Genomic DNA, 25,540 nt, shown 5'->3' with positions numbered 1-25,540 from the left:
TTTTCAGAAAAGTAGTTGCAACATTACTTGAATGACAACTTTGGGATCACATTTTACTACTTCTCTTTCATTGATTTGTCCCAAATTCCTGCCTTTGCCATGGGACCCTAAGCAGTTGACAAACTGTGAGCCTCAGTGTCATCATTTATAAAATAAGATTAGTGATACCTTACTCATTTGAGAATTAGATGAGATAAAATATACAAAGCATTTGGTGCAGTGCTTTTTCACTCAGATAACTACTGTTGCATTCCATTGCCTGATGTATCAAATCCAAACTTTTGCCTAGCTTTCAGAGTCTCCCTAGAAATGGCTAGATCCCACTCATCTTGATTTATTTCTTGCCTTACTTGATATATAAACTTTCTTCTGTCTCTGTTCCTCTTGGGACATACACACCTTTCTTTTCCTCTCTTCTTCATTATCCACATCTTTAAGACCTAGTTTAAGTTCAGTCTTCTCCGTGAAAGCATCTCCAGTTAAACTCATATTGTTTCTTCCCTTTTTTGAACTCCTGTTGAAGTTATAATAGATATTACATTGTGTGACATTTCACAGATTCTTTGATATATGCTAGGTTTCTCTTTCCATCTAGATTCTAAGCTCCTTGAGAAGACAGATCATGTCTTAATATTTTTCTGTGTCTCCCCCAGAGGATCTAACAGAGTATCATAACTATTGTTCTATGAGATCTAATGAGCTCATAGGTGTTGTTCAACAAATACTTATTACCTGATTGAAGAAAATAAGCTCCTAAAAATACCTTATAATATTATATAGGTCTTTGTCAGTGTGTTTTTATAACACTGTTAATACTTAATCCATATTATAGTCACAGAAAATAGGTAGAACAGATATTATCTTCATTTTTTAGGTAATAACACTGAGTTTAAATTACATTGTGGCTTGCCCAAGGATTCTTGATAAGTAGCATTATTGACCCCACCCCCAACCCCTGCCATTCCAGTCCATTGTCCATTCTCTATCAGGCTGCCAAAATATTTTTTTTTTTCCTTTTGAGACAGGGTGTTGCTCTGTCACGTAGGCTGGAGAGCAGTGGCACAATCATAGCTCACTGCAGCCTCGACCACCTGGGCTCAAGCCCACCTCAGCCTACTGAGTAGCTGGGAATATAGATATGCACCACCACACCCAGCTAATTTTTCCATTTTGGGTAGAGACGAAGTTTCGCCATGTTCCCAGTCTGGTCTCAAACTCCTGGACTCAACCAGCCCTCCCGCCTCAGCCTCCCAAAGTGCTGGAATTACAGACATGAGCCAGTGTGCCAGTAATATTTTCAAATCAAAGATGAGATTGCATCACTCCCTTTTTTAAAACCTTCCAACACTTTCCCATTTTACATAGAATGAAATCCTGCAAAACCCCCACATTCACTATACTCCAGGTATAGTGGCCTTCTTGAGCTTCAGCAGTCTTAGTTTGCCAAGCTTGTTGCTAGTCTGGGGCCTCTGCACTTGAATGTTCTACCCCTGGAACTTTACATGGCTTGCTCCTTCTTGCCCTTGAAATCTCAACTCAAATATCACCTCCTGAGTGAGAAAGTAACACCTATGTAAATTAACTCTCCTCCCTTGTCACACTTCATCATATCATCCTGTTTTATTTTCTCTATGGCACCTATTAATATCTCAAGTTAGGCCAGACATGGTAGCGCATGCCTGTAATCCCAGCACTTTGGGAGGCCAAGACAGGTGGATCATGGATCACTTGAGCTCACAATTTTAAGGTAAGCCTGGCCAACATGATGAAACCCTATCTCTGCTAAAAGTACAAAAAGTTAGCTGGGCGTAGTGGTGCACGCCTGTAATCCCAGCTACTCTGGAGGCTGAGGCACAAGAATAGCTTGAACCCAGGAGGTGGAGGTTGAAGTGAGCCAAGATCGCACCACTGTACCCCAGCCTGTGCAACAGAGCAAGATTATATCTCAAAAAATATATATCTATATCAAATTAGCTTGTTTGTATATTTGTTACTTGTATATTGTCTATCCCCTGTAGAATGTTGGCCTCATACAACCAGAGTTTTTTGCAACAGAGCAAGATTCTATCTCAAAAAATATATATCTATATCAAATTAGCTTGTTTATATATTTGTTACTTGTATATTGTCTATCCCCAGTAGAATGTTGGTCTCATACAACCAGAGTTTTTATCCTATTCACATCTGTATTCCCAGTCCCTAATAAAGTACCTGACACATGGTAGAGTCTTAATAAATATTTATTAAATAAAATAGCTAAACCCAAACTAGACTAAAACTATGGCTTTTTTGTTCCTAATCCAGTGTACTTCCCATGAACATTTAATTTTTCCTACTTTTTGTGAAAGCACTTATACGTTTGGAACTACAGTAAGAATTGATGTTCAGAACAATGACATTAAGATGTGCTGGAGGATTCTCTATTATCAAAGAAAATTTTTATTCAGTTCAATAAGCTAAACTAATTAAAGCAGGGATATCATGGCATATTATTATATTAATACATTTAGAAAGATTTCCAAATAAAAAGACTTTCTGCTTTTTCTTTAGTTAACTAGAAAATTAAATTAACTCAGAGCTCTTTATTCCCCAAAAGTCCTTGTTAATTAGGATTGTTCTATAAATCTCTATTATTAGCAGAGTTCATCATCTGTTTTATTGCCCTGTTTATTAGGGCAGCCTGAGCAGGGTGTCTTTGCTCATATCCTGATATGTGTGTCCTAGTGAAAAGAAAAGCATTTCCGGATTCTCATTTTTTCTCTATTCCTTGATATAGGCGTACTTCATGCTGTTAGTGTAACAATTTAGTTTCCTTCTATCAGTTCTCTATATAAAACTGGAATGATATTATTGACCTGGCTATTAAGCAAAATAATTAAATTTAAGGTCTGCTTAAAAGCATTAGTGCTTTGTGATGTTGTTTATAACAGAAGATTGAAAATAGCCTAAAAGTCCATTAGTAAAGGATTGGTTAAATAAATTATAGTATATCCATGTAGTGGACTATTATGCTGCAATAAAAAATAATGAGGACATTCTCTTTTTACCAATATAGAAAGATATCCAGTATTTTAAAATATAATCCAGAGTAGCCTAGATAGTATGATACCTTTTTTTGTGTAGGTGAGGGGAGGAAAAAAATAAGAATGTAGTTTATTGTATATGCATAGAAAAATTCTGGAAGGATATATAAGAAAGCAATAACAGTGATAAACAGATTGGGAAGTAGAGGAGCAGAAACCAGCTGAATGGGAGAGATGAGCAGAGAGAGATTTTCTAGTATAGCTTTTCATATGTTTTATATTTTTGAATCATACGAATGCATTACCTACTCAAAAAGTTAAATTAAAAACAAGCACAACTAAAAGTAATATGTGGCCAGGTGTGGTACCTCAGCCCTGTAATCCCAGCACTTTGGGAGGCCAAGGTGGGCAGATCACTTGAGGTCAGGAGTTCAAGACCAGCCTGGCCAACATGGTGAAACCCAGTCTCTACTAAAAATACAAAAATTAGCCGGGCATTGTGGCACGCACCTGTAGTCCCAGCTACTCAGGAGGCTGAGGAAAGATATCGCTCGAACCTGGGAGGTGAAGGTTGCAGTGAGCCAGGATCGCGCCACTGCACTCCAGCCTGGGCAACACAGCGAAACTCCATCTCAAAAAAAAAAAAAAAGTAATATGCGATTCTGTACTGAATTCTCTACCGGATTAAACATATTGCTATAAAATACATTAGGACAATTAAGAAAATTGGACTGGACTATAGATTAGATTAAAATGTTGTGTTCTGTGTTTATCAACTATAACCTGGCTAACAGAATATCATTACTCTTAGGAAATACACACTGAAGTATTAAGGGATAAAAGGCATAATATATACCACAAATGCTAAAAAAGTTTGAAAGAATAAATAATGTTATATATATATATATATATATGGGAGGAATGATCAACTAAATGTGGCAAAATGTTAAAAAATGGTAAATCTGGATAAATGTTGCATAGATATTGTCTGTATTTTTCTGGGAACTTTTCTGTTAATGTAAAATTATTTCTAAATAGTTTTTAAAAACAAGCAAACAAAAACATTTTAATACTATGGAGATTACCTTATTATAAACAATGGCCAAGATACAGGAGCCTCTTAAAAGAATGTGAAGTGTTCTGGTTTTTACATAGTCATACTTTTCACTTTCTGGAGAAGTTTTTACCATCACTTTTCTGTTTCTTCCATGCCTATTGATGCTGGGTCAGAGGCAGTGGCAGGGGTAGTGACTGCATTTTACCTTGAGGTTGAAAAACACCAGGCCAAGTGTGGTGACTCATGTCTGGTGTTCAGGAGGCTGAGGCAGGAGGATCACTTGAAGCCGAGGGCTCAAGACCAGCCTGGAGAGCAAAGCAAGACCCCATCTCTACAAAAAAAAATTTTTTTTAATTAGCCAGGCATGTTGGCTTTTACTTGTAGTCCTAGCTGCTCAGGAGGCTGAGACAGGAGGATCATTTTAGCCCAGGAGTTCGAGGCTGCAGTGAGCCATGATCACACCACTGCACTCCAGCCTGGGAGGCAGAGCAAGACCTTAGCTCTTGAAAAACAGAGAGGGAGAGGGAGGGGAAGGGGGAGGGGGAGGGGGAGAGGGAGAGGGAGAGGGAGAGGGAGAGGGAGAGGGAGAAGAAAGGAAGGAAAAGCAAGAGAAAGAGAAAAGAAAGAAAAACACCTGCCTACCTGCCTTTCAACCTGCTGGATCAGCCTCAGTTGTATCTTTTCAACAGTTTAGGACATTAACAAAACAGTAACAATGTGGCATTTTAAAAATACTTTGAACAAAGTTTTCTAAGGATATTGTGAGATTGTGTGAAATATATAGTTAATTTGGTGGAGGTAAACCTGAGGAAACATTTAATTGTTTGGACTTGAATGACTGGATTTTTATTATTGTTCAGTTAGATATTGTGGCATTTTTAGAAACTTAACCATCTCTACTATAGTTGACTTTCATTATAGATGCATGAAGATGTTTTTATTCTAACTAGATTGGCCTCTTAAGTGATTAGATAGTGAAGCTTGTCTCATATTTAAGTGAAGAGTAAATTATTCGTATGAAGTGTCTAGAGAATGCCTAAAATGGATTATTTTGTATTCTAGGTAAGCTAAATTTTATTGTTTTGAATGAAGGCATGCTGCAGTCTTATCTAATAAATGACACAAAACAAATCTATTATCAACTGAATTGTTAATGTTTGTTTCCTGTCTGCTTGGGGAAACTTATGATTTAGTGGTTTTTTAGAAATCCAGAAAATAGGAATAATAATTATTCCCAACCCTTTTCCTTCTCAGTTTACAAAAAGTTTGTGAAGAATTGAGAAATAAATGCTATGAATAATCTTAAGCTCTTAGGTAGAAGTACTTGATCAAAACTAACCGGGTCATTTTTTTACAATTAGGGCAGAAAGCTAGTTTTTACTAATTGTTCCGACAGCTACTCCAGGCTCATTTCATGCCTAAGAAAACTAGGTCCCAGTGAGAGTCATGTGAGTGTCTTAGGCTTCATTGGTTGAATAACATCCATACCTGTAAGTGTATATTCAGATTTAGTGAATGTACTTCTGTGTTCATATAATAAATTTCCTAGAATAGCCATGGAATAGGTCATGCTGGTGAAAACTGTTAGTTTTGTGACTTTTTTTTTTTTGAGACTGAGTTTCACTGTCGCCCAGGCTGGAGTGCAGTGGCATGATCTCTGCTCACTGCAACCTCCGCCTCCCAGATTCCAGTGATTCTCGTGCCTCAGCCTCCCAAGTAGCTAGAATTACAGGCACATGCCACCATGCCCAGCTAATTTTTGTATTTTTAATAGACACAGGGTTTTACCATGTTGCTGAGGCTAGTCTTGAATTCCTGACCTCAAGTGATCCACCCTCCTCGGCCTCCCAAAGTGCTGGAATTACAGGCGTGAGCCACTGCCTGGCCGTGACTTTTCATAATAGCTCTGTAAACCAGCTTAAGTCATTTGAAAATCAGAGCATACTAAAAACATAATAAAACATAAATATTATTAAATATTTTTTAGTCTTCTGTGACAAGGAGCACATTTTGGGATCTTAAAGATTTTTCAGTGTCATCATTTTGAAAGGAGTTCTTGTAGTTCTTTAGATAATAGAAAATAATGAAAACTGAGTTTATGACACATCTTTTGCATATGTGGTATTCTTATATACTTATCTATACTGATAAGTATAAAAAGGTAGAAAATGATTATACTTTGTATTTCAGGAAATTGAACTTCATATGACAACTAAGGATAAAGTATCTCAATGATGTGTGTGTATGTGTATATATATATATATATATATATATATATATATCTATATCTAGAAAAAGCATTATAAAGCTACATTTATAGGCCGGGCGCGGTGGCTCAAGCCTGTAATCCCAGCACTTTGGGAGGCCGAGACGGGCGGATCACGAGGTCAGGAGATCGAGACCATCCTGGCTAACACGGTGAAACCCCGTCTCTACTAAAAAAAAATACAAAAAACTAGCTGGGCGAGGTGGCGAGCGCCTGTAGTCCCAGCTACTCCGGAGGCTGAGGCAGGAGAATGGCGTGAACCCGGGAGGCGGAGCTTGCAGTGAGCTGAGATCCGGCCACTGCACTCCAGCCCGGGTGACAGGGCGAGACTCCGTCTCAAAAAAAAAAAAAAAACTGCATTTATGTAGAATTTTCAGCAATTTAGATCAAGAAGTCATGATTCTTTTTTTTTTTTTTTTCTTTTTTCCCGAGAGGGAGTCTCACTCTGTCCCCAGGCAGGAGTGCAGTGGTGCAATCTTGGCTCACTGCAACCTCCACTTCCTGGGTTTAAACAATTCTCCTGCCTCAGCCTCCAGAGTAGCTGGGATTTCAGGCACACGCCACCATGCCCAGCTAATTTTTTTTTGTATTTTTAGTGGAGCCGGGATTTTACCATGTTGCCCAGGCTGGTTGAACTCCTGACCTCATGATCCACCTGCCTCCACCTCCCAAAGTGCTGAGATTACAGGTGTGAGCCACCATGCCCGGCCAGAAGTCATCATTCTTAAGAATAAAATTCAAAATAATCTCTTCCATTGTCGATTAGATTCTGTTCATAAATAAAGATTTTTGCAGTCAAAAATAAATAATTGTTTTCAAACAAGGAGCTCAAGGAATTCTGTATAATTTTGGTTTACTTACCATTTATATATAATTATTTTCCAATCTGTAAATCTAGTAATTAATTCTTATATTACCTAAAATGTTTTATAGACATGTTAGATTATTACATAATGTAAATGTATTATAAATAGTAATGGTGTCATTAACTTAGCTCATTTTACTTATTTTAGTACCTGTTTGGTTTTAGTTTATAGTTGTTATTTCCCTGTATAGTGTAGCTTGTACTTGAAAGTAGTAAAACCAGATTTCTTTATAAGTATTTATGGTACAGACCTTTTCCTAAATCAGACTGCAGACCTTTCCCAAGTATTTCTAATAAAGTCTGCTTACTTTTTTTTTTGGCCTGTGTAGTAGTATGTACTATATATACTCTCTAGAAAATGTAAGTCTGGATATTTGTGCCATAACTTTCAATTCATCAAAATCTTGTCAACTGCCATGTAGGCCCTCATGTTACAAAAGGTGGAAAGTTCAGTTACTTAAAGAGTTTGGCCAGGCATGGTGGCTCACACCTAATCCCAGCACTTTGGGAGGCTGAGGCAGTCAGATCACTTGAGGTCAGGAGTTCGAGACCAGCCTGGCCAATATGGCAAAATCCTGACTCTACTAAAAGTACAAAAATTAGCTAGGCGTGGTGGCGCACGACTATAATCCCAGCTACTTGGGAGGCTTAAATCTTGAGAATAACTTGAACCAGGAGGCGGAGGTTGCAATGAGCTGAGATCACACCACTGCACTCCAGCTGGGACAAAAGAATGAGACTCTGTCTCAAAAAAAAAAAAGTTTAAGCGAGATGCAGTGGCTCATGCCTATAATCCTAGCACTTTGGGAGACCAAGACAGGGGATTGCTTGAGCCCAGGAGTTTGAAACTAGCCTGGGCAGCAAAGAGAGACCATGTATCTACCCACCTGCCCCCCTGTCCACCCCCCACCCCCCACCCCACGAAAAAGCAAAAAATTAACCAGCTGTGGTGCTGTGTGTCTGTGGTCCCAACTACACGGGAGGCTGAGACAGGAGGATCCCTTGATCCCTTGAGGTCAAGGCTGGAGTGTGTTATGATTACACAACTGCACTCCAGCCTGGATGACAGAGCAAGACCTAAAAAAAAAAAAAGATTTTTAAAAAGATTGACTAAGTAAATGAGTCCTCTTCTTGAATATCAATCTTTCCAGGAGAGCTTTTTCATTAACATATTTATGTCTCTTGTTGAAAGTTTCCATTAAGAGCAGGTAGCAAAAGCTAGACAGAATATGCTTTTGAAGATTCTCTATGTTCTTTATTAATACCTTTCTTAAGTTTCTCAAGATCTCCTTTTGCCTCCCTCTTGGTCTTAAATGAGACTGAAGTTTACGAGTCTTTAGCCATGTCTGTCCCCATAGGGATGCAAATTTATTATTTCAGAAGTTCCAGTCCCCAGTAAGAAGCACTGTCCAATCATGTGCAGATGTGTCTTGTAAGCCAGATTTCATCACAGATAAGTCCATTCCACTGTCATGTGCCACATTTAAAGTACTAAATTAGGTTACTCTGTAGTCAAAACAAGCCCTGGTCCAGACTGCTCTAGGGCAAGACCCCATTGCACTGTCCCTTTTGTTCTGCCCATGCATTCGGTAGTAGCTTTCCCTTTTGCCAGTTGACAGATAGTGACTTCTTTGCAAAACATAACCAGATTAGGTTGTTTTTAATAAACCAACTAAAATAAAAAAATTATTGACATTGGGATGAAGTATTTTAACAGAATGATAGTAATGTTTTTATTGTGCCATTGTGATTTTCTGTAAAGAAACACCCAATATTCATTATATATATATTTTTTTAATTTACAACTCTTTAACTGTACCCAACATTTCACTGCTAGGAATATAGTCAGGCTTGAAGCTTTATTAGAAACCCATGATCCAATCCATACCAACACTTCTTTTAGTTTATGGCTTCTGTTCATTTGCACTGTCCAAAAATGTACTGCTACTATTTGTAGTCATTCCAAAAAAAAAAAAAAAATGTGAACTACCTAGGTATAACTCTCATAAGACATATACAGCAGCATCTGTATGCTGAAAGTTACCAAAAAAGTGTTACTTGCATATGATTTTACACCATAGTTCCCAAGTGCCCCTGTACAGAATATGGAGCTTATGTCCTGTCTCTCTTTGAATGATGAGTGATGAAGGAGCTTCAGACATTACTGGGTGAGCTTGTATTGAGTGTTACAAAGAGAAGTCAGTCTGCCTTTCTTTGGCTCTAATTGCAGAAAGTGAAGTCACTGCTTTTGCTGTCTTGGATCAAGACCAGAAAGAAATTATTGATACCAATGGAGCTGGAGATGCATTTGTTGGAGGTACAGACTAATTTATTTCATTCTTACTTACAAGTTAAACATTTTAACCCTTGTTTCTACCATATAACCAAGATTTATTCATTTAATAACTTTTAATTTCTTCTTTTAAGTAATTCACTTATGAAGTTCTTTCTATATACTTCTATCATTGTCAGTATTATAAAGGGGTTTTACCACAGGAAAAATTGTGTTTGGAAAAGATAATTTGCTACTGTGCTATACCCCAGTCATTTTCACATGATTAATTGTATCTGTCAGAAAATTGCATAAACAAGCTGCATCAAGTACAGTATATAGTATATTTGTAGCCCTTCAGGCTTAAATGTTAACACATTTTTGTTCTTTAAAACAAGTTGTGATGAATATTAAACAGTATGCTAATAACTAAGGATGATGTCTTTGGATGATATCCTTTGGTTAAAACATCTGTTTCAAACACAATAGTGGTTGTTTGTTATACTAGGAAGAATTCAATTTTTGCCTATTTTAGGCTCTATAAGAACTGGCAAATTTTATATGAACTAATGATTTTGGTAATGAATACTCAAAAATAAAATCAAGATAATAGAAGATTTTTGGCTCAGTGACTTAGATTGATCTAAAATCTGATTCAAAAATTCTTTTGATAAGTCTAAATTCCTTCTAGCTAAGTGTAGTTAATTAGGCTAGTTTATAGTCTCTAGAACACTTTAGCTTCCTCAAAGATACCCCAAAGGGGTCTTTCCCAGTCAGACCAGGTTAATTTAAAAAAAAAAAAAAAAAAGCAAGCAAGTGGAGCTGATCATTGTCCCTTTTTCTCTGGAGGATAATTTGAATCATGGGAAACTTATTTAAGTTTGTGTGATGGTTTTAACTTAATATTTTATTTAAATGGTCTTTTTACCAACATAAATTTTTATTTTTCTTTCTCTAAAACTATTCATGCCCAGTTTTTTGTTTGTTTGTTTTTGATATGGAGTCTCACTCTGTCTCCCAGGCTGGTGTGCAGTGTTGCAATCTCAGCTCACTGCAACCTCTGCCTCCCAGTTCAAGTGATTCTCCTGCCTCAGCCTCCTGAGCAGCTGGGACCACAGGTGCATGCCACCACACCTGGCTAATTTTTGTACTTTTAGTGGAGATGGGGTTTTGCCATGTTGGGCAGGCTGGTCATGCCCAGTCTTAAATGAACTATTAACCATTAGGATGCCCCATGCCCTGTATTCTTTGGAAAGAGTCTGTATCACAGACAACATTCTGCTTCACTGTTATGATTGTGTTTTTTATTTCCTTGCTTGGAAAGTCTTCATTATTGGTAATATTAGAGTACTTAGCCAATTTTCCTATTTTTTACTCTTTAGAGCTATAGATGTATGTAAGCTAAAAATATTTTATTCTGAATTTAGCCATATTCTGTAATACATTAAGAAAACCCTATTAATTTCTTGGTTAGAAATTGGTCAAACCAGGAATCTTAGTCTAGAAACTTTTAAACTTATACACTGTATGTACATTACTTAAGTACTTTAAAATCTTTAAAACACGAAGTCTTCTATTTCTTTGACATTCAGTAGGACGCATAATGAGGGCATCATAGATTTGATGGTGACCTAAATAGCCACTACCTCTGGCCTTGAGTTACTACGCTTCCTGGCCCTGCAACAGCAGATTCCATTACAGTCACCTAACTATCTGTAATGCTACCGATACTAGGTGAGAATATATAGACTTTTTGAGGGAGGGAGAGGCCATTCTTAGGATACTCAGGTAGGAACAACCAGCTACCATTTGTATGGTCGTTAGAGTGATAAATAAACTACTTCATCAAAGCAATTGGGATTTTTTGTTAGAGGATTTTTCAGCCTCTTTTTATCCTACTAAACAAGTTTATCCTAAGTAAAACAGAAAAATATAGAACAGGGATCCACAACTTTTTTTTTTTTTTTGTAAAAGGCCAAATGGTGACTGTTTTAGGCTTTGCAAGTCATATACAGGCTGTATTGCATATCTTTGTTTGCTTGCTTGGGTTTTGCTTTTTTTTTTTTTTTTTTTTTAATAGCACTTTTAATATGTAAAAACCTTTCCTAGCTCTGTAGCTGTACAAAAACATGCCATAGGCCAGTGTTGGCCTACAGACTATAGTTTGCCAAACCCTTTTTTACTCATAGGCAGCTTCCTCACTTTATTCATTTCTAGCATTTCAAAGCTCCAAACACTAGATTTCACTACACATTGTCGAAATCAGAATAGAGAAAGTGTAAGGCAAGTAGACACTAGGCAGGACTTCACTGGTAATACAATTACATAGCCAATTTTCTCACTTTGAACCTACTTAGTTCCCAGGGTAATCAGATCCCAAAACACTGGGTCATGCAATGAGATGAAAATCCTAATGTCAGTTTATTAATGGAATACTTATGTTGCCATCTTTAGCACATTTTGTCAAATGTGAGTCAAGCTACAAAGTAACAGCAATAGATAACCTTTATACGGTACCTACTAACCAACCAATATCTTAAATACTTTATACATATTAACTAATTTAGTGTTCACAAAAGCTTCTTGGAGTAGATTATTTTTACCCCTATTTTACTGATGAAAAAAACAGAGACAAAGAAAGGTGAGATAATGTGCCCATAGTCTCATGGCTAGAGAGTAGCAGAGCCAGGATTCAAACCCAGAAAGTCTGTCTCCAAAGTCAGTGCTTTTACTGACCACACTAACACTGCTTCTCTAAACATTTATGTAAATCTCACCATTATAACTGAGAATCGCAGACCAGCCTTCCTGACAAAAGCTGGTTTTGCCAGAGAATCTTCCTGTTATCTGAGTAGATGACTTCATTTATTGAAGAGGATCTTTTGTAATCTGACAGGGTTCTGAGGACTCTAAGGTAAGATTGTTGAGGAAAAGAAAGAAAAACTGAAAGGGAAGAAAATCCAAGAACTGTAGTCCCTGGTGAGTTTGAACCAAGAGCTTTTTGCTAAGCTGTAGCGTCGATTGCACTACAGAGATACAGAAAGCCAGATGATAAACTTGCTTGGTTAGCATGGACTCCAAATAAGAGAGTTATATGAATCAGCTGTTTAATAGTCAAGCAAGATATTTCCCTAAGCCCTTCTCAGGCAGTAACTGCAGTGTATGAGCACTGGAACTAGCCGGCCACTTTGATGCCAGCAGGAGGGAACTTCACTCACTCGCTGCTCCACCCCTCACAGGAGGGGGAGCACAGGTGAGCAGGTGCAGGAACTGGGCCAAGCACTTTTGGGCACTGGTAAGAGCGAACTCCATACCAGCCCAGTGGCAGCATCTAAGGGAAGGTGCCCTTGACCTCTGATTCCCCAGAGGAAGCGCTACAGTGCCCTTTTAGCTTTGCTGTCCGTAGACAGCTTAAGCGTTAACAGCTCAGTGGAGTGACCCTCCTTTGTCACCAGTGTGACAGCCCTTTGCACCCACAAAGGGCTGAGTTCTTGGCACCTGAGTTCTTGTCTGGCATCCAGGATAAATGGGGTCACACAAACGAATTGGAGATGGTAAATGCAGGGGATTTTATTGCTGATGAAAGTGGCTCTCAGCAGGAAGGGGAGCTGAAAGGGGGATGGAGCAGGAAGATAATCCCCTGGAGTCCGGTCGTCCCCAATCAGACTCCTCTCCAAAGCTATGCCATCAAGCTGTCCCTGTGAAGTCAAGCCGCTTCTCTCCAGTGTCCAATCGTGGTCTCCAACATCCAGCTGCTTCTCCTCTTCTCCTTTCTCTGTCAGCTGAGCCTGGGTTTTTTATGGGCACAGGATTGTGGGTGGGGTGGGCCGTGGGTAGTTTTGGAAAAGGCAACATTTGAGCAGAAAAACAAGGATGTAAGTTCTCACTTTGGGCCGTGGTATTAGGCTTTTTGGCTTTAGGGTGGGGCCCTCACCAGAGACCCACCCTCTTCTGCCCAGAATTTGCCTGCCTCCTGTCCCTATCAATAGCACCCATCTAACAACCTGATGCATCCATCTTACAACAGAAATGGTCTTGTTAGTTGGAAATACTAAAAGATCCATTGGTTAAAACCCCCTGCTCCCTCTCCACACCAGCAAGAGCCTTTCTACTGGGATTAGAAACAACAGCTGTTGGCACCACACAGTGACTCACACCTGAAATCCTAGCACTTTGAGAGGCCAAGGCAGGCGGATCACTTGAGGCCAGGAATTTGAGACCAGCCTGGCCAACATGGCAAAACTCTGTCTCTACTAAAAATACAAAAAATTAGCCAGGCAAGGTAACATGCAGTTGTAGTCCCAGCCACTCAGGAGGCTGAGGCCCTGCCCATATGGAAAAATTAACAAAATAGATCAAAGACTTAAATGTAAGTACTAAATCAGCCAGGTGTGGTGGCTCATGCCTGTAATCCCAGCACTTTGGGAGGCCGAAGCAGGTGGATCACTTGAGGCCAGGAGTTTGAGACCAGCCTGGCCAGCATAGCAAAACCCCATCTCTACTAAAAATAGAAAAATTAGCTGGGCTTGGCGTTGCATGCCTAAAGTCCCAGCAACTTGGGTGGCTGAGGCAGGAGGATCACTTGAACCCAGGAGGCAGAGGTTGCAGTGAGCCAAGATCTTACTACTGCACTCCAGTCTGGGTGACAGAGTGAGACCTTATCTCAAAAAAATTAATTAATTAATTAATAAAATAATAGGCACTGACTACTTCCACCTTGGAAATGAATCTCAGGCAGTGGCAACTTTTACATTTACTATGTAGTTTATTTTTCTTTGCCTCATTGCCCAATTAACATATCTTCTTTCTGATTGACATATTCTATCTTTGGATGGTTAATATATTCATCCTGTAACTTTCAAGTTTTGCTGGCCTAAGAGTATTTCTGTCTTTTGTGACTTTGCATATCTATATTTTAGTCCACTTTGTGGTAATTTAACTCTCTGAAGGACAATAATTTTCTTTGCATAAATTTCAGATTTTGGATAAAGTATCACTCCAGCTACCATGTGCTAATTATCTATATCAGTAGCAGAGTGCCATGTGTTCCTTTAGCCAGCTAAAAAGATATATGACTACATCATGGATTTTCATGTATAATTTAAAAATGAGTAACCCAAATGTACATAAATTAAATTAAATTAAATTCATAGTTCCATCTCACGAGTTTAGTGACAGTAACAAATCCCTCCAGCCTCTACAAGCATCACTCCTTGTTCTACTTGGAGGTCTTAAGCGCTTTGTGATATTTGCTCTTTATTTGTCACCGGCCAGCCCTGATAGAACTAATCTTTTCACATTCTTCCTCAAAAGCCCAAGTGCTAGGATTGTACTCTTGGAAATGGAGACAATTCTATAATCTCTAAGGATGATTTCCTAATTTCCTAGGTCAAGAGAAAATTTCTTCCTGTTGTCCTGCTGTGCTTTGTCACAGCAGGTCTGCCTTTTCATTTGGAACCCTCTTTGTCACTGCCATAGTAACAAATGGAAACATTGAGAACATTTTGTGACAGGCACTGTCATTTTTCCCAGTGAAATCTCTTCCCCTGTGTCTTCCCGATAAATGAAACTGAGAAGTGAGAAGAAAAATCATAACAAATAACATGAAAAAGGACCTAATCAATATGTTCCCACTGGGCTGTCAATACCAGCCTGTGTTAATCTAATATGATTTAGTCATATGTTTTATGGCAGCTGTAGGAATATGGACAGGACCTACAAATCATCTTTAGACTGAAAGTGAGTACACCTTTGACAGATAATGTGTAGACACTTATATACAACTCTCAGATAAAAGACTAGACTTCACCCAAGAACCAACATTCTTAGAATTAAAAAAAAAAAAAAAAAAACCTTCATTAAGTATGATTAAGAGCCGCATATAGATTAGGAAACTTTATTTTGTTGGTTTTTTTGTTTTGTTTTTGTTTTTGTTTTGAGATGGAGTCTTGCTCTGTCGCCCAGGCTGGAGTGCAGTGACACAATCTTGACTCACTGCAACCTCTGCCTCCCAGGTTCAAGCAATTCTCCTGCCTCATCCTCCCAAATAGCTAGAATTACAGGCATCTGCCACCACACCTGGCTAATTTTTGTATTTTTAGTAAAGATGGAGTTTTGCCATGTTGAACAGGCTGGTCTCGAACTCCTGACCTAAGGTGATCCACCTGCCTCAGCCTCCCAAAGTCCTGGGATTTACAGACATGAGCCACTGCACCTAACCAGAATATTTTATTTGGAATGATAATAAAGTAATTGTGCTGCCTCATAATACATTTTTTGGAGGGGGAGATGGGGTCTGACTCTGTCACCTAGGCTGGAGTGCAATAGCATGATCATAGCTCACTGCAGCCTCAAACTCCTGGGCTCAAGCCATCCTCCCACCTCAGTCTCCTGAGTAGCTGGGACTATAGGGTTTTTTTAAAATTTTTTATAGAGACAGAGTCTCACTCTGTTACCCAGTCTGGTCTTGAACTCTTGGCCTCAAGCAGTCCTCCTGCCTAGGACTCCCAAAGTGCTGGATTACATTTCATTAAAATGACAATTCATTTGGGATTACAGACATGAGTCACCACCCCCAGCCAGAATACTCTTTATTTTAAAAATCCTCACAACAGCTTCAGCAGGGAAAATGTATTACCCTTAAAAATATTACCTATAATATGCAAATGACTCTGAAAACCACTTAGCAATCACAATGCAAATAATTCTCCTGTTTCCCCTCTAATAAAAAGGAACACTAATTTCATTCTCTAGGCTGGGAGCAGTGGCTCATACCTGTAATTCCAGCACTTTGGGAGGCCAAGGCAAGTGGATAGCTTGAGCTCAGCAGTTCAAGACCAGCCTGGACAACGTGGCAAAACCCCATTTCTACCAATAATTAAAAAATTAGCTGGGCATGGTGGCATGAGCCTGTGCTTCCAGCTACTCAGGAGGCTGAGGTGGGAGGATTGCTGGAGCCTGGGAAGTCGAGGCTGCAGTGCACTGTGATTGCACCCCTGCACTCCAGACTGGGTGACAGAGTGAGACCTTGTCTCAAAAACAAACAAAAAACAATTTCATTCTCTAATTCATGTTTAGAAAAGAACATTGGTTTAAAAAAATTTTTAAAGAGTTGTTTTCAGAACAAGGATGCCACTTCCTCTTGATGTGGCACCTATCTATACTTCTGAGGACCATAAAGACTCCCTAATTATCTTCATATTTTCTATCCTCACCTTGTTTTTTTCGTCCCAAACATTTTCCTCCCCCCTTCTTCTTAATTGCTGCTTCATTGTGCTATGCATAGAAGTGGTGCAGAATTCTTGGGATTTTTTTTTTTTTTTCACTACACGCTTCCTTTGCTCTCCATCTCAGAAGACTAGAAGACAACTTGGTAACTGTTGAATATATCGTTTCTCACACTTCTTCACTCAAAAACCAAAACCTTCATATGACCCACGTCTGCTGAGGATTTACTTGATGGTGACCAAGATGACAGCTCCCCACTGCTAAACAACCCAATGTCAACAACTCTTTTTCTTGTCTTTCTGCTCTAATGGGACATCTCCTCTGTTTTATTTCTTGAGCAGAAATTTTTCTTAAAACCATCAAATGAACTGTGGAATTGGCTTGGTCATTAGGAATATGAAACAGGCCAGGCGTGGTGGCTCACACCTGTAATCCCAACACTTTGGGAGACAAAAGCAGGAGGATCACATGAGGCCAGGATTTCAAGACCAGCCTGGACAGTACAGTCTCTACAAAAACAAATAAATAAATAGCCAAGCAGGGTGGCATGTGCCTGTAGTCCCAACTACTCAAGAGGCTGAGGTGAGAGGATCACTTGAGCCCAGAAGGTTGAGGCTACAGTGAGCTGAGGTCACGCCACTGCGCTACATACAGTCTGGGCAACAGGGGGAGACCCTGTCTCTACAAAAAAAAAGAAAAAGAAAAAGGATATGAAACATTCACCACAGATAGTAGTTCAAGTTCATGCAAGAGAAAGGAAGAGAGAGCTATGCCCTTGCACAGTGATAGGATGCTTTATTACATGCTACACTAGTGTTATACCTCCAGAGTCTTAGTCAAGCTGAAGCTAGACCAGCACCAAATTTCATAAACACTGTCTATGATTATTTGAGCCTTCATTAGTTAAAAAATGTAAAGATTATCCTCTCCAGCCATGATTTAAAAAAAGAGAGAGAGAAATCACTTTAGTTCATGTGAAATACAGGATGGTTTTAGAGTGAAGCCTGTAATTTCTCATCAACACAAATGTTCCCTCAAAGACCTAATATCCTGAATGACTTCCATCTAGAAGCAATTGTAAATAGATAATGGAATTGAAAGGACTTTATCTTCTGGGAATGTGGATAAGATACAAACAGTCTGAACCATGTAGGCTATCAGACTCTAAAGCTTGGATGTGAACCTTAGGTTTCTTATATTTGATGATTTTTTAGAAATATTTATTCTAAGAAAATGATGTTGATATGGAAATTTTTATTTAGTTGCAGAGGTCCACAGGAAATGTCATAAGTAAAATTTCTGAAGTTCATTTTCTTAAACAGAATTGTGACATAACAAAATATATGTGTGTTAGTTGCCTAACCTAGAATATTGGTGAGCCAATTGGAAGTAATTTGAATCGTATAATTCTCTCAGCTGCTATTACATAAATCTGGTCAGTTTTACCTCTCATATCTGTCTGACACATCCAACATGTATCAGTTAGCTTTTACTGCATAACTAACAACTTTCAAAACCCAGTTACCTAAAATAACAACTCACTTATTTAGCTCCACAAATCTGTGGGTTGACAGCTGGGCCTGTGCTTACCTGGACAGTTCCTCTGGCCTTAGAGTGTTGAGAGATTAAGTAATTTGCCCAAGGTCATATTGAAAGCTAAGATTCAAACTCAAAATTTGGCCTCAAAGTTCTTAGCCCTAGCCATTTTGCTATACTCCCTTTTATTACTACATCATCTTACCTTCCTCTCTAAAGGAGGAGAAATAGCCAAAGTGGGTTTATAAACACTGGTCTGTAGACTGGTACCAGTCTATGACATAAGAGTTTTCATCAGTCAATATAAAAATGTAAAAAGGCAGGGGCAAGAAAGTAAACTTCTGTAAAGCTAAATATATTCAGTTTTAAATCTTGCCCTTCCTACTTTGAGGGAGTTATATTTTCTTTTTTTATGAATAATGTTGGTAATAGTGGATTTTTTTTTTTTTTTTTTTTTTTTTTTTTTTTTGAGACTGAGTCTCCGCTCTGTCACTCAGGCTGGAGTGCAGTGGTGCAATCTCAGCTCACTGCAACCTCCACCTCCCGGGTTCAAGCAATTCTCCTGCCTCAGCCTCCCAAGTAGCTGGGATTATAGGCGCCCGCCATCACGCCCGGCTTATTTTTTTAGTAGAGACAGGGTTTCACCATGTGGGCCAGGCTGGTCTTGAACTCCTGACCTCGTGATCCACCCACCTTGGCCTCCCAAAGTGCTGAGATTACAGGCGTGAGCCACTGCATCCGGCCTGGATTTTTAAAAAATGTTCTTATCTAGCAGAATTAAAGTCTGCCAGCTCTGTATTTATCCCTAAAATCTTTTGGACAAGTTTCAATGTTCTGTGAAATCCCAAAGTCTGGGATTCACTGATCAACCATATTTTTTCATAAATTCTACAAAATTATTTGGCCAGTTTTTTTTCTTTATGCCACTAAAAGATTAGTGATGACTTGAATGCTGTTCATGTTGGGTTTTTCTAATATCTGGCCCATTTCTTCATATAAAGAAGACGAGTGTAGGCTAGATGCAGTGGCTCATGCCTGTAATCCCAGCTCTTTGGGAGGCTGAGGCAGGTGGATCACTTGAGGTCAGGAGTTCAAGACCAGCCTGACGAACATGGTGAAATCCCATCTCTACTAAAATACAAAAATTACCAAGGTGTGGTGGTGGGTGCCTATAATCCCAGCTACTCGGGAGGCTGAGGCTAGAGAATCGCTTGAACCTGGGAGGTGGAGGTTGCAGTGAGCTGGAATGGTGCCACTACACTCTAGCCTGGGCAACAGAGCAAGACTCCATCCCAAAAAACAAAATAAAATAAAAAGTAAAGAAGACAAGTATAGAACTGTAAGTTCTATACTTGCTGTTGACAGATGAGTACAGAGCAATAAGTATAATATGATGTGATTTGTATTTTGTTAAAAATGGTCTTATGTGTGTATGTTGAATGTATACTTATAAAAGCATATAAAAGTTCCAAGAAGAAACACTCCAAACAGCTAACAGTGGATGTACTTGGAGGTGGATAAATGAAATAATCACTTTCCACTCTGTATGTCTGAATTTTTTTTTTACAATGTGCCCTTATTGGCTTTGTAATTAATGTAATCTTTAAATAAATAAAATCACATGGGCCGGGCGTGGTGGCTCAAGCCTGTAATCCCAGCACTTTGGGAGGCCAAGACGGGAGGATCACGAGGTCAGGAGATCAAGACCATCCTGGCTAACACGGTGAAACCCCGCCTCTACTAAAAAATACAAAAAACTAGCCGGGCGAGGTGGCGGGCGCCTGTAGTCCCAGCTACCCGGGAGGCTGAGGCAGGAGAATGGCGTAAACCCAGGAGGCGGAGCTTGCAGTGAGCTGAGATCCGGCCACTGCACTCCAGCCCGGGCGACAGAGCGAGACTCCGTCTCAAAAATAAATAAATAAATAAATAAATAAATAAATAAATAAAATCACATGTGTGTAGCACTGATGCAGAGCCCAGCCAGCCTTAGTACCTAGCAGAAATCTTCACTGTGGTAAATAAGTCATCAGACACAACATTTCAAACTATATGATAATTTATATGAAACGTAACCTCTGATGTTTTAAGGCAACTTATCAGCAGAGGTCTGAATAAAACAAAATTAGCAGAATGATTGTCATATTAACAGCTACTCTCTTCAGATATGTAAGTTCTGAAACCAGGGGTATAAACACAGTCTTTTAATTTATTTTTCATTTAAATTATCCAGTCAACATTGACATTTTATAGAGTTTAGATATATTTCTTGCCCACAAAGTAAATGGCAAATTAAAAACTGATTTCTGTCATCAAATGCTCTTAAAATTTTAGAACCATCCTATGATAAATTTTTAGTTGATCAAATGCAGGTTTTTGATTGAATTAAATAATAACAAAATTTAATAACAAAGTTATCTTATGAATTAGGGCATAAGCACAGCTTCACATAAACAACGTTACCATCATCTTATCCCAGCAGCTATTACTTTGCCCCAATGAATCTTTTGTTTTTAACTATATTGTTTAGAGTGTTCACGCTGAAAGGAACATTTTTAAAAATCATATTTTCTGGTTTTCAAACAATTTCCAGTAGTGAAACTCTTTTCAAATGAGGTCTTATCTGAATCAGAATGAAATGAACCCACAAAAATTAAAAATTAAAAAGTTTTTAAGAAAGAATGAAATGAGATTAAACAAACTCCCATTTGTCCCTATCCACATTTTATTTGGTGACTCATGATGTCAGGTAGGAAAACCATGATCTATTCAAAAGCCCCCATTTGATGAATGAAGCAAGTAAGGCTCAAAGAAAGGTAAAAAGTGAGTTGTCCAAGGGAGTTAATTGCAAATACGAGACTAGAAGCCAGATTACTGAATTCATGACACAGCAGTTACTTATGTTCATAATCCAAATGAAAGTTGTCGGTTAAGGCTGAGCGCGGTGGCTCATGCCTGTAATCCCAGCACTTTAAGAGGCCGAGGTGGACAAATCACTTGAGGTCAGGAGTTCGAGACCAGCCCGGCCAACACAACATGGTGAAACCCCACCTCTACTAAAAATACAAAAAAATTAGCCGAGCATGATGGTAGACACCTGTAATCCCAGCTACTCGAGAGGCTGAGACGGGAGAATTGCTTGAACGTGGGAGGCGGAGGTTACAGTGACCCAGGATTGTGCCACTGCACTCTAGCCTGGGCAACAGAGTGAGACTCCCATCTCAAAAAAAAAAAAGTTGTCAGTTAAGCCGTCTGTTATTTAGTCCTCTTGGAAATACATAGGTCAAGAGTCAATATCCCAAATGCATAGAAGGAGGGGTTTTTTGTTTTGTTTTCTTTTTTTGTCTTGATGTTTGACTTTAAACAGAAGTATATGGTAAACTTTTATTTTGGGGACCACGTCAAAAGATCACACATTAGCTTTAAAATCAAATTCTGACTCAATGTTGTACATCTATGTTCCATGAAGAAGAATGACTTTTAAAGCAGTGTTTTGAAAGGGATTGGGGTGAAAGGGCATCTTACCTATATGAGTACAAAATACCTCTTAGCAGTACTCTTCAAGAGCTTTCTTCCGAAATTAAAATCATTTTTTAACTGAAGGGCTTTTGGTTTTGTTTTTAATTCAAATACAATGTCCCATACCATGTTAACAGAACTCAGTAAGTTTCCATTTTTAGCCACCACAAAGGAGTAAGAAGTTATTCTCATAGCTGTAGCTATAGGACAATAAAGTTATTCTTTCTTATAGCTACAGTACTGACCACTTGCCTGTATATTACACATTGCTTTTCAGTTGCTCACTTTATGTGGGAGGGTGTGTTGTGCTGAACTATCTGAAAGGAAACTTTACTCTAAATTGACTTCCTGTACATGTCAACAATTAACACCATCTGACACCACTTAAGCTTTGGTTTTCTTTTTTTTTTTTTTTTGAGACAGAGTCTTGCTGTGTCACCCAGGATGGAGTGTAGTAGTGTAATCTCAGCTCACTGCAACCTCTGCCTCCCAGGTTCGAGCGATTCTCCAGCCTCCTACTACAGGTGTGCACCACCACACCTGGCCAATTTTTGTATTTTTAGTAGAGACAAGGTTTTGTCATATTGGCCAGAATGGTCTCGAACTCCTGACCTCAGATGATCCACCCACCTTGGCCTCCCAAAGTGCTGAGATTACAGGCATAAGCCACTGCGCCCAGCCTGGTTTTCATTATGCAAATATCTGCTAGGTCAGACCTTACCCTGGCAGGCACAGTAGCTTTTTCAGTTATTTCAAAATTTAATGTTTATTATTTTCCCTGAAAAATCAGTTTTCTAAAATTTGGGTCACAAGTTGTTGTTTGAGTTCAGGACTACTTGGTAGTCAATATGAAGTCAAAACAAAATTTTACTAACTAGACTATGTAGAAAACACAAAAAGTTTACATCTGAGCATTTTTCAGCAGGGGGAATCCATTACTTTGTCACATCTGGATATTTTAAGCTAGCCAAATTGAAGTGGGAATTTCCTGCCAGATGTAAGTTCTTTGAGCAACCTGTGAACATCTAAGTAAGTGAGGGGTTATGAGTCCTTGTTTGGTAGAGCTATACCCACTCTGAAGGCTTGCTCCTAACAGGCAGCAGACATTTTATATGTACTACCACCAGTCAGGAGGTTGTGCAACCTATTTGAAGTCAATATGATGTGCTCTTGTTCAATGTAAAAACATTGAAGGCCTCATCTTGAATGTACAACATCAGTCTTACAGATATTATATCCAGGGTGAACATTGCATTGAAATGTCTCCCAAATGTAGATGACAAAAATTTTGTTTCATTAATAGAAAGAAGGTAAGACTGAACCACCACAGGTATTCCAGATAACTTGGATAGGGTCGTTTTGTAAAGTCAGTGTAGACCAAAATATGTCTTTAAATATGAGGGAAATAAAGAATCTGAAATGACATGAAAAAGACCAAGTATTTCTATCAACCTCCTGTTCTAGATGCACATGGGAATTAGGAAGTGAAAATTTCATTTAGAAGAGCTGTGCACAAAAAGTGGAAATGCATTATTCAATTGAAACAAGTAACATTTTTAAGGGGGATAAAAGACTTTCTACATGATCTCACTGGTTTTGTTGTCCTCTGTAAGGGAAAATATTGACATTTACCAGACTGTTTGCTCCAGCTTTCTGATCTCCTGCAGTTTATTTTTATAACAACCTTATCGATGAGCCTCTTACCCAGCTCTCTAGGTTTAACTGAGTTGAGTCGATTTGTTACCACAGCTTCAAGTAGCTGTTACAGAACAAGCAAGACATCCTAATAAAGCTGTAAACGTGTTTACTCAAACAGAGTATTGATTTTACTTGGAGAGGGAGAAGCCAGTTCTTAGCACAGTGTCAGGGTGGATGAATTTCACTGCAGTTTTTCATTGTCATCTGTCATGGTTGTGAAACACTAAGTAAAGCCATCAGAGGATAATTAGAAGTACCAGAAATTTAGCCCCTAAAATCAGTTAACCACTTGGGAGTTTTGTAGCTTAATTAGCTTTTATTAAAACTTTCCCTAGTATTAATAGCCAAGCACTTTTAATGGCATTTCCAGGTAGATCAGGATATCAAGGTTGTGACTTGTTAAATATATGAATTGAATGGCTAAGGGTTTTTCAGACTTTTTCTCACTCTGATAATTAGGCTACCACTAGAACACAATTAGAACCAAAACCAATGTAAAGATACAGTGATATATACTTATACCAGCAGAATAAATGCATGATTTTTTTTTCCAAAAAATCAAAAGAAGTAGTAAAGCAATTATAAAATAATTTAAGCCAGGCGCAGTGGTTCATACCTGTAAGCTCAGCACTTTGGGAGGCCAAGGCGGGAAGATCACATGAGCCTAAGAGTTCACAATGAGTCTGGGCAACATAGTGAGACTCCCGTCTCTACAAAAAATTTAAAAATTAGCCCGGCATGGTTGTGCACACCTGTAGTTCCAGCTACTCAGGAGGCCAAAGTGGGAGGATCACTTGAGCTCAGGAGGTCAAGGCTGCAGTGAGCCGTGATCACACCACTGCACTCCAGTCTGAGTGACAAAACAAAGCCCTGTTTCAAAAAATAAAAATAAAACATGTCTTTGTAGAAAAATCAAGTTTGCATCTTTATTACACTTAAATGTTTTTGTAACACAACGTGATCTAAACACATAAAACTGTCAATGCCACCCTTATTTCTAAATACCTTGATTAAAGCAGATTCTAAAGTATTCTAGCTTGCTTTAAGTTAGTCATTGTCTTAACAATAAAAGTTGATGCACACTGTGCAAAAGGCAAGCGTCAGAGTAAGGAGTTGCTTACCTTCTGTAGGAACTGCATTAGCTACTGAACTTCATGAAAAGTATTCATATGAACACTACCTGACCTCTTGCAAATGTCTAGAAAAACAAATCACAATTGAAAAAAATCTCCCACCTAGATAATGAACAGAAAACTGGAAATTTATTAAAAATAAGTTTGACCTTCTCTCATGATGCTGCAGTCAAGCAAAAATAAAAAATAAGTTTGACCATTATATTTAAAGTACATCTTCCCATATCTGTAATAATTCATTTAGTGCTTTATGGTAAAGTTTTTATGTCTTCTTGCACTACTGCCTCGGCCTGTCTAAATGACTAATAAAAATTATGATATCTCTGGAATGACCAGTTCTAAAGCCTAAGGGTAACAGACTCTGTCTGAAAGAACAGCAAAAGATGTTGGGTTTTCTTTGTCTTTGAAATGCTATGTCACATGTTTATCTGTGCCTGTAGTTCTAAGCCAAATTCTACCCTGAATTGAATCTTTAAGCCACAAAGTAGCAGGTTGTAAAACATTGTTCCATAAGAGAGCACCTCTAGAACTTGCTCTTCTACTTTTTCAAAAGGTAGAAGAAATTGACTTTTCACGGTTGTATTTAGATCATTCTTCCATATTAAGGTATTCAAAAATAGAAAACATAAAGAATATGGATTTATGATTATATCATTTTTATGTGCATCTCAAAATGCCCACAGTACAGTAATTTATTTTATTCTATGCAATTTTCTTGAGAATGACAGCATGTGAGAGAGCTTGTTGGATGGGGAGGGACAGGATATAGTAGGGCAGCCATACTTGAACTTCAAGGCACTGTTTCCTCTGACTCCTTCAGTCAAAAGGAGCATAAACCCATTTCACCTAGTTCAGGTTAAGGAATTTTTTTTTTGTAAGGAAGATATTATAACATAGTGGTTAAGACATTGGGTCAAAAGATATGGTTTTAAATCTGGTACCACCAT

General features: G+C 38.6%; 1 protein-coding gene across 3 annotated transcripts in view; it reads left to right on the top strand.

Annotated features, from left to right (window-relative positions):
* Window positions 1-25,540, top strand: part of ADK (adenosine kinase) — a 577,585-nt gene that overhangs the window by 529,889 nt on the left and 22,156 nt on the right. For all 3 annotated transcript variants that reach the window (XM_030940869.1, XM_030940870.1, XM_030940871.1), the window contains one exon: window positions 9,442-9,528. In XM_030940869.1, the coding sequence (XP_030796729.1) occupies window positions 9,442-9,528 (87 nt within the window). The remainder of the gene's footprint in view (window positions 1-9,441; window positions 9,529-25,540) is intronic.

The sequence above is a fragment of the Rhinopithecus roxellana genome, chromosome 11, assembly GCF_007565055.1.
Source record: "Rhinopithecus roxellana isolate Shanxi Qingling chromosome 11, ASM756505v1, whole genome shotgun sequence".
Lineage (NCBI taxonomy): Eukaryota > Metazoa > Chordata > Mammalia > Primates > Cercopithecidae > Rhinopithecus > Rhinopithecus roxellana.
This window is presented reverse-complemented; position numbering and strand designations above follow the sequence as displayed.